This window comes from Lonchura striata, chromosome 3 (assembly GCF_050655825.1).
Source record: "Lonchura striata isolate lonStrDom1 chromosome 3, ASM5065582v1, whole genome shotgun sequence".
Classification (NCBI taxonomy): domain Eukaryota; kingdom Metazoa; phylum Chordata; class Aves; order Passeriformes; family Estrildidae; genus Lonchura; species Lonchura striata.
In genome coordinates, this window is record NC_140705.1 from 109618107 (window position 1) to 109630979 (window position 12873).

A 12873-nucleotide genomic window follows, 5' to 3' on the forward strand; every position below is an offset into this window, starting at 1 on the left:
ATGCCCTGGTGAGGCCACATCTGGAGCTGTGTGCCCAGGTCTACACACCTCAGTACAAACGAGACATGGAGCTCCATGTGGGTACAATGGAGGGAATAAAAATTATTAAGGGACTGGAACACCTCTCTTACCAGGAAAGGCTGAGGGAGCTGGGCCTGGTCAGCCTGGAGAAGGAACAATGGAGAGGGCACCTTATCAATGCCTATCAGTGTCTGAAGGGAGGATGCCAAGAGGATGGAGCCAGGATTTTTGTGGTGCTGAGCAATAGGACAGGAGGCAATGGGTAGAAACTGATGCATAGAAAGTTCCACCTAAATATGAGGTAGAACTTCTTTTCTGTGTGGGTGACTAAGCACTGGAATAGGTCATCCAGAGAGGTTGTGGAGTTTCTCTCAACAGAGATATTCAAGAATGATCTAGATGCAATCTTTGCCATGTGTTCTGGAATGATCCTGCTTGCCACAGATGATCCCACTGGTGGTCCTTTACCCATTCTGTGATTCTGTGATCTCAATACCTATCTCCTACTTTAAGGCAAGAACCTGAAGAAGTGAACTCCTATCTAAATACATCGAGTGTAATGCAGTCTCCTGCTCTTAGAACCTCCATATGAAGCCTTAAATGCAAAGAAAAGACCTCAGGATTTAGTATAGAAATGTTTCACAGAAGTAACTGTCTCTGTGTCTTAACCAATCTGAAACTATGCTTCACACTGCAAAACCACAGATGCACAGCAGCCCTAGAACAAACAGCAAGTGCAGAAATTTTCACTCACTTCTGAAAGCTTTCCCTAAAGGCAAAGAGGACTCCAAATTTATATTTGCATCCATTTTGTCCTTCATCCCTGGTAGGCTATGGTAATTATATAAAAAGCTGCAAAAACAGCTTAGATCTCTCCAGCAGATTTCAAAGTATTTTACTCTATATCCAGCTGCACAATATCAAGCTATACTTTTTATGGTGACATTTTGCTGACAATCCAAACCTCAAGTGCAAAGCTCAAACAGAAACACTCAAAGAAAGAAAAAAGCCCAAACCAAACATGTAGACATTATCTTCAGTAATGCTAGACAGGCAACATGGGACCAAATGTGGGAGTTTGTGAAAATGAGCTGCAAATGGTATAAAAAGACAGCAGTAAAACTCCTAGAAGTTGTCTCACTAAGGCTAGGATTCTCAAGAGTATTTCAAGGCCATGAGGATGCCCCTCTGATGTTAGGAAAAGAGAACTGAATGCAAAGTGATGGTGCTTCTTTGTGAGAGGTGTAAATCTTTTTAGGAGGGCATCAGGGGCAATCTGCACTTGGACCACAGCCTCAGTGGTTCAGCACTGATCTGTGACCTCAGTCCAAAGGACTTGGGCTCCTTAATGACTGTGTAATGCACAAAACTGCCTTCTACTCTGTCCTTCCTGCTCCTTACAGTGAGCTCACCCAAACCCAGAAATTTCACCACAAGAACACCGTAGAAGACAGAGAAGTGCAGTAAAGAAAAAGAATGAACAGTGCGTGATCTGAAAATATATTCAGATATTTCAGCATGAGGGGAAAGGGCAAAGGCATGCTGTATGCATCCAAGGCATGTGTAAATAGCACAAGGAAAAGGCTTAAGACAATGACATGGCCAAAAAGTTTCCAAAAGTTTCCTAACTACCTATTCCTTCCTTCAGGTACAGAGAAATGTATTTATGTATAAATATAACAATGACAGTTCTTTGAAAGTATAAAATAATTTAAGTCAAGAGCTTTTTGGAACCAAGGAGTTTCCTGACTCCTACTTTCATATCCAGTTTATTATTTTTTTTACTCATTATGTAGATGAAAAATTAATAGATTTTTTTTTAAAAAATTGCAGAGGTGTCATGAAGGGTATTCTTTTATTTTCTACATATTGGCTGTTACAGACTATGGATCAGGTAAATTTTCCTCTGAATTTTTATATTGTATTTTGCCATTGTGTAGAACCTGTTTCCCAGAATAGAAAAAGTAGAATAAATTTACAGATTATAAGTATGTACTTTTTCTCAGATGCCATGAATGGCTACTCCCAGAAAGTTTGTGTGCTGCTTATTACCTTGCTACTTGAGTCTAAATCTCACTTGAGTAGATAAAGCACAATCAACTCAAAGCAACTATTTTAGGATACCACTAAAATCACAAGAGTACAAGATAACACTGAGATATTTTGGAGATATCAACATATTATTAGAATTAAAGGATTGATATTGGGGTGTTTTTTTGTTTGATTGGAAAGAAGCTGTATGATACAGCTGGTGCAGTCTGACTATACTGTGGAAAAAGATTTGCTACCAATTTTTTTTCCTCAAAGAAAGACAGAAGTGAAAAAATCCTGACTTGTTTAACTGCGCAAAATGTGTGTACTCGCTACTAAAATCTGCTCAGCCAAAGTCGTACAAATTAGTCTCTGGAGGCAGGAAAGGCCATAAAAAGAAAACAACTTGACTTGCTTTCCAATAGCAATAAGTCTAACAGCTTGTAGGGTTGTTCAGAAGGCAATGAGCTATGGCCTCGTTCTTAGAAACACAGGCTGCATCCAAAGCAACGTGTGCTGAAGCAGTGCAATACCTGCATTTTTTACACATTTTGGGATCCCAGTATGAGCTCATTTAGAGATGAGACAAATGAGCTAACAATTTCTTTTCCTTCCATATAATTATTTGATTGGTATTTAATGAGATTATGTATGTTAGTATGAGTTCCTGGTAAAACAGCACTAAAGAACACTGGTTTTCTAAACATTGACATTGGAAATTTGCAAATAAATACATTGAAATCTTGACCTAGTGCTTGTTTTAATTCCTGCAAAACTTATATGTGGTAGGAAACAGAGAGAGGAGTTCCAGAGGTGTTTTATGTAAATCTAAATTTCAGATTATGGCGAGACATGAAGATTATGCTAAACCAAACCAGAATAAAATATATGAACTTAGGGAGGATGTTATAATTTGTATTTTCCACATATGGCCTTACTTAACAAAATAAGTGGAAGCACCTTCTACAGAGGAAGAGGCAATCTAAAACATGTACTGGTGATTTGGGTAGAGGGTCAGGTGCCATCAGTGGTGACTAACCAATGATTCCTCTGATGCAAATCAAGCCAACTGCATTTCTCATTGTCCATCCTCTACTGATTAATGCCAAGGAAGAGAACACCTGAGATTGAGAAGACATTAACATTTTCCAACAGGCCAGCCTTTATTCCTTACAAATAGCTATTACACAAATGAGAGCAAAGCATCCACTAGAGCTGCTAGCTAGAGCTACTCTTTCTGGTCAAATAATCAGTGATTTGTTTTTAATACTAACAGTCTCAAAATAGAACCCAGAATAGCCAAAAGTGAGCAAAGCAAGCATGGCTGTGTAATACTGTGTGAATGCTACTCTGTAGGTATCACTCACAATAATGAAATTTTGGTTCAGGTTTCAGCCACCTTTGATTACTGTGGACTGTTTACTGGCAAGTTGTGCCCCTGGCATACAACTTTCAGTGCACAGACCTACCTGCCTTCCTCCATTTCCTCAGAGAGATTTGACATTAGGAACGGGTGGAATGAGTTTTTTTAATACAATAGTGACTTTCTGCCACCACATTGGAATCGAGTACCATAGAAGATTACATCTAACATCTGACTGCCAAGATAAATGTGTGTCTACAACAACAACTAATCTTCATTTTTGCAAGTGACGTTAGTTTAAGGCAGCACACTAATCTCACCACCTTTAGAGCAAATAAGGAAGCTCTGACTTTCCATTACTTTTAGAGTAGAAAAGGCACCTGAGATGAACAATTCTGAACAGTTGCCTCAGTCTGCACTTCTTGACTTTATAGTTTGAAGTATTTCCACTTGCTGTACCTCAAAGCATAGGGCCCTGCTTGCCAAGGACCCAGCATCAGCAAGACAGAGACCTCTGGGGGCTTGTCCTGGGTAGCTGGAAGTGTTCTGCCAACTAAGAAATTGTGGCTAAAATTAGACTAAAAATTCTTGAGGGAAAAGTGGGGGGGTTTGCTTTCAAGTGAAGCCTGGAACAGGCTTCTCTGTCACTGCAAAACAATGGTGATAGGTGGATTAGGTAGTGGGCTAGAGAGAGGTGTCCTCACCAATCATCTGACTGCCTATGAGGGAAACAATGAATAACACTGGACAGTTAAGGTTCCAAGTATCTACAATGTAATGAATAAATATTTGGCAGTGGTATCCGACTCCAGTTATCACATAATTTTGGATAGCTGGAATTCAGCTAACTGAACTTGCATTATAAATGCATTATGAAGGTTTTCCAGTATACAGCTTCTTTAACTTTGGAAGTCTATAGCAAATCCACTGCTGTAGAACACAGGGGAAAATAAACAAAAAACTCCAACAAAAACAAAATCCCCAATGTAATGAGTGAATCCAACCAACATATTAAATACATTTAAGCACAAATCTTCCTGCCAAGGATGATTGGTCCAGGAGGCGAGATGTCTCTAAGACAGCTACCAATAGATCCTCTCCCACCAGAGCTGAAAAGCCCAGCTGAGCTGGCCAGCAAAAATGTAAAGCAGACATTAATCACAGCAGCCTACACCTTCCCTCCACCACAAGTTTTGTGTACCAGCAGGAAAAAGGAATGGAGATAGCACTGAAGACAATGGAGCCTAGACTGTTCCTGTGCTCTATTGCTAGCTCAGAGCCACTGTAATTAATTTTCTATTAACTTGCCTGTGTGAAGTTAAAAAAACCCCAACCAACCAACAAAAAAACCCTGAAGGCAAAACACTCTGATTGGACTAGTTTTCTTTAATTACATGGTAAGAAAGCTTATGGCCCTCACTTGGAGGCAAAAATGCAGCAAACACAGCCCCCAGAAGGACCATGAGCAGGATTTAAATCTGCCAGGTTCAGTATTGAAGTCTAAACCTCCCCTTTTACCTTTTGTTATGCAGACTTATGTTTAAAGACTGATGCTTTCATAGCATGACTTGCACACTTGGGAAATAAAATTAACCAACAAACCCACCACACCTTTTTCCGCATAACATGTATGGCTAATAAATGCATTATTGGGGTTATCTTCATTTCTGACCCTGTGATTCCTAGAGCAGCAGAACTTCCCCAATGCCACATTACTGCAGAAATTCCTTGTTTAGAAGTTTCACAGCAATGACACAACTTAACCATTCACTTGGCCATCATTCTGTCAGTGACAAAATATTAGTGTTATCGATCAGTCTCTGATTTATTGTCCCTTTACTGGTTTGTCAGAAATTTGACAACCTTGAAGGGAGAAGTGTTACATGGAAAGTGATACAAGTAGGTGCTCCTCACTTTCCAGTGCACTGTGGAAACAAACTCTGGAAGACCTTGAACTACCAAGTTTTAAGACATCACTATTGCTGTGTACTTTACAGATATTTGAAGACATTCTGAAAGACTTCAATACTTTTTTCTATTTTAAGCAACCTACAAAAGTTTTTAAAAATTCTTTAATGCATTTCCATGATAGCTGTTCTTTCAGCTCAAAGAACAAACAAACAAACCCAATCTTCCCCACAAGCCCCAAACAAGGAAAAAAAAAAACCCAAACACAAAGTATTCAAACTGGGACAGCATACTATTTTAAGATGTTAAGATCCTCTTCAGAAATCACAAGTACATACAGTACTTATCAGAAAATTGCGCTATATCCATGCTGATAAAAACTTCCATAACTTATTCATGTTCTTGAGAAAACAGTAGATAAACACGTAGCTCAAATCAAGATGCAGTTATGAACATGCACACAGAATTTATTGGTGAGCTACTCCAATGAGGACAACAGTAGTACCTTCTTTTTGCTGCAGTAAATCTGCCATTTCTTCTCTGGAGGGAGTGCAAACATAGCCTCTCTGTTCTTGTCTGTGAGATCCAGTTCATCCTGGAGATGGAGAAAAAGAAAACCAGTAAAAAAACAGTCACCAGCTGCATTGGTAAGTTCTAATAGGTTGAGAGGTTTCTGGATCAGGCACGTTTGACTAGCCTTCAATCAAGAGGACTTAGTAGCTCCCAAACACTCCAAAGATTATTGGTTTCATGATTATTTTTTTGCTACCTTGAGTTCTCCCTGTCAGCACAACCTATGAAGAGAGGCAGCCTGAACAAATCCCATGTCAAACTTCCATTACTAATGATCAGTGAAGGACGGGAGGGAACACATGAAAGGGATAAACTGAAAAACTCAAAGCATTAGATTATGTGACACAGACATTCCTTACAACACTTTGAGAAAGGCTGAAAGTTTGATACATCTTTTTTTCCTGGCTGGCAATAACAAATTTCTTCTGTAGTGAAATTTTCTTTCTATTTTCTTTCTATCCTTCAAGCAAAGGCCATGAGACAGTTGTCATGTCATCAGCAACCTACAGGCTGAAATGTTTTTCCAGATGTTTGTTCTCTAAACCACACAGTGCCCATCAAAGACACCCAGCATTTCAGACATAAAGGACAGAACTCCACAGTGCCACATGGGGTTGATCAGAGCAGCATATTTAGTCTCTGTTAAGAAAAGTGAGCTCAGTAGAACATACACTCTTAGAGCTGAGCCAAGCTTACAATAGTAAAATGCAGGATGATACTGTGATCTGGAACTGAGTGCCAAATTCTACAGCTTTGGTTACTCCTCTGTAAAAGGTGAATAACAATAGGCTCTTTTCCAATGCATGTCTCTAAAACTATAAAACAAACTATTGCTACTTCCTCCGTGTTAATCCAGTGCTGACCAGAACAGGGCTCCAATCAAAACTGCCAATTTTAGGTGCTAATAAAGAGAATTAAACAAAAAAGAATGGTCTTCAGGGCAAGCAGGCTGTATGAGCAGAGACAGATGAAGATGTCTAAATTAAGAGTTTCAGGAATATAAAGAAAATCTTCCAGTAATGTTTCAACGAACCAGTTTTGGCAGGTGTTTGAGTTTTTCCCCTTATGCATTTGAAATATTTGGAGAAGGAAGTGTCCAGGAGTCCTATTTCAAGATGACATTGTGGCACTAAAATGCTGCACACACAGATTCTGGCACCCACACTAACCTTGTCCAAGCAGAGACAATACCTCTTTAACTCAGCCCAACAATGGCTCATTTGGAAAGTGTTCAGGGCTGGGAAACTTGTGAAAACAGTGAGCAAAATTGCACACTGAGCCTGGTAGCGGCTGCTGACAGATTTAAAAGCCCACAGAGATTCAAGCTGCAAAAAGGTACAAAAGAAATGCAAACAGTCATAAGGCGAGGTCAGTGCCAGCAGTCCAAGGTAGAAGAAGCTGGAGGGTTATTTTAAACAAGAAAAAGTTTAAAGGGGAAAAAAAAAATTAGCTGTGCAAAAAGAGTGCAAACCATGTGGAAATGTTTAGTGTGAGTTTCCAAACAAGGGGGCAGCCAAGCGAGGCAAGGAGTTTTATCCTTGCTATACACAATTAGAAAACTCAGGCCAGGATCACATTCTTGGGGGGAGAGGGAGAGTAAAACTAAATGCAAGGCCTTAAGACAAGCAAAGGAATGCTGTTAGAGGTCAAGCATGTGGAAGGGGAAGGAGGGGCAGATAGGGAATCAGAAATGCCAGGTTTGGAAGAACCACCATAGAAGCCAGAATATACATGAGCTGTCTGGGCTTAGTTGAATTCTTAGAAAAAACTATGATTGTTTTATTAATGAATGCTCTTTTTTTTTTAACTAAAAGGCAGCTAACTTGGTTTTTTAGTCCACAGTTCTTTTTCTGGAGTCTGCTGGCAGATCAGGCAAGCAGCAGAAGCTCTGCACAGAAGCTGTACACTAAACTAAATGAAGATCTCAATCAATACAGTTCAAAACCAACACTTCATCAAAACAATGTACCTATTGACTAAAACCACCCTGAGGGCAGGATTCTAACACTGCAGCTTCTAGGCACTGCCCTGGATACTGACAGTATTCAGGAATATAAAGATAAATCTGCTTTCAATGGGATAGTAAGAATATGCAACTTTTAATCACATAATTTTGCATAATGACATACTTTTCAGGACAGAAGTCTAGAAAGTTAGTTTGAAAGGGTGGAAGATCCAGAGGGAAAATAGGGCATCCTGCATTATTGTGACTCACGAGGGTAGAGGAAGCCAAAAGAACTTTAGAAGTCATCAATAGTAACAAGGAAACTGTTCAGGGTTTCCAGGCGTAAGGGGATCACCAGAGGCAGACCCAAACACACCTGTTTGGAAAGTGGCACATGAAAAATGCCTTACCCTTCATTTTGAAAGTTAGTGTTTGTCTTTGTTAGGAGGTAAAATGCTGGGTTCTAGCACCCAGGTCAGATGGGCAGGGAGCAAGCACAAGTATTCAGCAGGGAAAGAAACATCTCCAGAACACAAAGCAGTAGTCAAGCACCTCAACTCCCTTTCCTGAAGTTAGTGTTCAGCAAGGTGTGCTCCTTCACTAAGAAGAAGAAAAGAGTGGGAAGAGCTGAAGAGGCCTGAATGCCCTCATCTGCCTACAGCAGCAATCAACACCTACCCAATTAAAAAACCCAAGAAATCTCTGCAAAATACTAGAGACATGAGACCTTCTTCTGCAACTCTCCAAATCATTTTACCTCTGCCGTTCTATAAAAGATGAACAAAAGATCACTGTGACTGCAGAGGAAAACCATGGATCTAGCTAAGAAAGAAGACCCTGAATTAGGCAGGCTATTTTTCTATTCTGACTTGGGATCCTAAGATTGCACATAAGGAAATCAGCTGCCTTGCAGGGAATCAGGAGTAACAACAGAAAGAATAACTTTCAGGAGGATAATTTGGTTTGTGAACAGGTCATTCTGGCCCAATGACAGAAGCAGATCTGTCAGCATATAGAAATTCAGACTGTAGAGTTAGCTCAGTGATGGCAAGTTGCTATTGAAAAGAGAAAGGAATTGCCAAATTCGGCAGGAAAGGGAAGAATGACAAACTGAATACAGTCATCAAGACTGGGGCTGGAGCCAGACTAAGGAAGCCAATGTGATTGAATGCCCAAGGAGCAATTGTAAAGGGTAAGGAAAAAAAGGGTCGGTCAGAACAAAGTGGGGAAAACTCCTTTCTCCAGCACTGTGCAAGTTTCCCCAACAGAAAGATAGTAAATCCCTTTCTACAACTTGGATGGGCAGCTTGGTTCCAGCAATTCATGCCAGCATGACCCTGCTCAATGGAACTCAGCCTCCTGGAGTTGCATGAAACAGAAATTAAAAGGATATTTGCCAGGCCGGACTGAGGAAGATATAAAGCATGCCCATTAATAGTGCCTATTTCTCTCCTTCATTTATTTCCTATTTTATTTTATCTAGTGGTAGTTAATTCAGTTAATTTCACTTTCTTGTGGACATTTTATTTATTATGTAGATTGAATTTCAATGATAAGACATTTAAAAAGAACTGGAACTGGATTTGAGGTTTAAATACTTCCAGTCCAGTTCTCAAGCCAAAAGAGAAGATGGTCTCCATTCAAAATGGCTACAACCCAAGGAAATAAGAGACAAAGAGAAAGAAACGGAACAAGAAGGAGAAATGGATAGGAAACATAAATCCAGTATTTTGCAGGATTTTAAACCACATTGTTTCCCTTGTTTTTGGGAACGTTCATCAGAACATGAAAGCTGGATTTGATTCTGGTCAGCCACCAGCTCAGTAATAATACCCAAAGATCCAAAAAAGGATTTCTCACCCAGACTGGTCAGTTCTTTGTTTAGTGACACAAAATGAAATTAATAAAGAGAAAAAAAATATGATTTTGGTAATGTAGGAGAGTGATTCACTTGCAGAGAGACCCACTAAAGGAGAACCCTTAACATCTACCAACATGCCTGCCTCTAAATGAGAAAACTCAAGGCCATAAATACACAGAGAACCACAGCTTCTGGTCTCCAGCATCCCCTGATTTGAAGTCAGAATCATGGAGGCCAAAAGCCCCAAAACTTGGCTCTCCAGGGATATTTGGACACTCATGGGAGGAGATATCCTCAGTTTCATTTTCTCATTCTACTCATCCCAGCTCCATTGCTGTTGGACTTAACTGGTCATGGGGAGTTTCACACTGACTTAAGGTCAGACAGATGCTTTATTTTGCAAAATATAAAAACCTACAAACCAGAACAACCAACCTTTACAGGCTAGTGGGTTGTTTTGTTGTTGTTGATGTTTTGTTTTGTCCTCATAAATGTTTAATGAGTCATGCATAGTTTTTCCAGCATTATGAAACCCAGAATCCTCATATGATATGTTTACTGCAGGCAATAACTTGATTAATATGGGCATAACAAATATTTTGCCAGAAGGAAGAGGACATTTTGCTTATTTTCTTATGTTCAGTTGGATAACTGTCTTATTTCATCAATTTCTTATAATTTCAGCTACAGAGAGTTGCATTACACTTTTAATTTTTTACCTGTAGGTCAGAGTTTCTCTTACTTACAGGGCTCTTGGGAGAATGTCTACAAGCATCCTCCCTAAGCCTGTGTTTCACATTTAATTGCTGTTTCTGTGACTGGGAGATGTTAATGATATATAGAAGCATATTCTGATTTTCAACTTTATTTCTACATACAAACATACTCAGGCAACTATTTAAGCATTTTATAAAAATTATATGCTTTCATAATCCTCAAATGGAATAGCTTTGACATGAAATCAATCTTTATTTTACACCATAGAATCCAACACTAAGAAATAACACATAGGCAAACAGGCTTCAACACTTCCAGTGTTCAGAGATGCCTGTTTTGACTGTCTGATCACAGCTCTATTGAAATGATGGGCTCTATAACAGCTGATGTGTCCTCAAGCAAAAGGACAGCCAGGTCTTGACATTAACAGGATCCTTGGGAACCAGATGGCACAAACTGGCAAAGCCATCCAGAAACTACTCTTCTTTGTTAAACTCAAAATGGAAACTGTAGAATTTCCAGAACAGATGAGGGCAGCAGTTTTATTTGACCTGTCAACAGCACCAAAAGTTTCAGAAGGTTGTGTGAAACCCTGCAAGACACAAAGCCACAAGACAGCTTTCTAGATGGTCAAACACTTTCCAACTCCCTACCTCAAACAGCCTGGCTGATTTTGTGTCACAGGTGAGTTGTTGTATCTTACAAGATGGTGATAACAAGGCTATTTGCAATACCTTTTGTGCAGTTTGCTCCACCACACCAGCATTACTTTCAATGATTCTTTGTGAGTCATCCAATAAGGAAAACTGAGAATTTACACACTCTAGGACAGGCTTCACAATTTGAAGACTATTTATTTTAATAACATGCCTGGAATGCTCACTTCAAAAATTTAGGTTCCAAGGGTACATTCATTTTCACATTATACCCACTGTATGAATTTTATTTTAATGCACGGCTCTTACCTTGCTTGCTCTTCATATTTTCAAACTCCCATACTCCTTTCATTCCTATGCTCATATTCACATTCCTTTTTTTCTTTCTCTTGTACACACCTACCATTTCTTTTTCCCCTCACTAATCTTTTTCTCATTCCCCTTGACCTTTTTCACCTGTCAAGTACAAATGCACTCTCCCCCATCCACCTCATCAATCACTCTCTCTCAGTCTCTTAACAGCACCAAAGCCACCCAAGTTACAAAATCAATTATAAGGCACTGCTGCAGCATAAATTCCCTATCCCGTATGACACCTGTTACTTCAGGTTCCCCAAGGTCATGTATATAGATGTCTGTCACCATGTCCCCAAAGAGGCCACATTCCAGTTCCACCAAGGCTCCCAAGTGCGTTAGCACAGCTGACAGCCTCATGCTCTGAACAAATTTGTTTAAATCTTGTACAAAGTAAACAAAGACCATGACACACCATGGGATCCTATCCAGCATCCACTGGCAGCTCCCAGGGAAGGCTCATGTTCATGTGTAATTACTTCAAGGGGTTTGTTGATGGTGGGTTAATCAATGCTGAAATGCAACTCAGGCAAACATTGGGAAAAAGGCTGTGACACGCCTGGGACATTAGAAGAAAGAGAAGCAGTGGAAAGAGATCAGGGGCAAGGTTGTCAGCAGCACACTAAAAGCTTTTGGAATATAGAATCCTATCCAGCACAACTATTACCACTTTAAAAAAATGGACTGAGTAGGACCATGTTGCTAACATGTGACCAAAAGCTACATTTTCACATTGAAAACAGCCCCAGGAACATTTATATTTCTGTTCATGCTGCCTATGCCAGATTCCATTGGCAAATAACAAGCAGATTAGCCTGGTTGTTCACATTCAAGCTGTGCCCACCAAAATGGGAGTAGCAGAAATGCTCTCATCATAAGTCCTGAGGTAGTTGTCCAAAAAAACTGCTTCAGAGATAAGTGCAGTGAATGAATAAAGTAATTAACCGAAACAATCTTACTCAGATCCCAGTCTCTTTGGAAAGAACTTACAAATCCTTCAAATAGCAGAGATAAACCTTCCCTATTTAATCACTGTGTCTACCTCCAGGGGACAGTATAGGCTTGTTCCCCTACAGTTTTCCTTCCACTGTTTTGTTCATTCCAGCTCCCCAGGCTGACATGTAAGAGGTAGTCTGCAGGAAGAATGTTCATTTCCAGTGCTGAGGAGGTCGATGAGGCATTCTGAAAGATTGCCTGAACTGTCAGTGACTGAGGTTTATTTGCCTGCACAAGCCACCTACACTCCAGTACAAACTAGAGCAATGAAAAGCACACAAGTTTTTGATCAGTAAAGAGCATTATCACCTACACAGCCAGCATACCTCCAGGTGAAACACATTGGTCAAAAACTCCCACTGGGGTACCTGGCACATGTGCTAAGTTCACAGGTAACCCATGAAGCAAAAAGCAAAATGAACCCCAAAACAAGACAGTTCCTCCCCTT

The 12873-nt window shown here is 39.9% G+C and overlaps 1 protein-coding gene across 8 annotated transcripts in view; it reads right to left on the bottom strand.

The window, feature by feature from the left end:
* The window catches only part of DAAM2 (dishevelled associated activator of morphogenesis 2), a 202678-nt gene that overhangs the window by 91907 nt on the left and 97898 nt on the right, over positions 1-12873 (bottom strand). For all 8 annotated transcript variants that reach the window (XM_031504231.3, XM_031504232.3, XM_077781857.2 and 5 more), the window contains one exon: positions 5829-5918. In XM_031504231.3, the coding sequence (XP_031360091.2) occupies positions 5829-5918 (90 nt within the window). The remainder of the gene's footprint in view (positions 1-5828; positions 5919-12873) is intronic.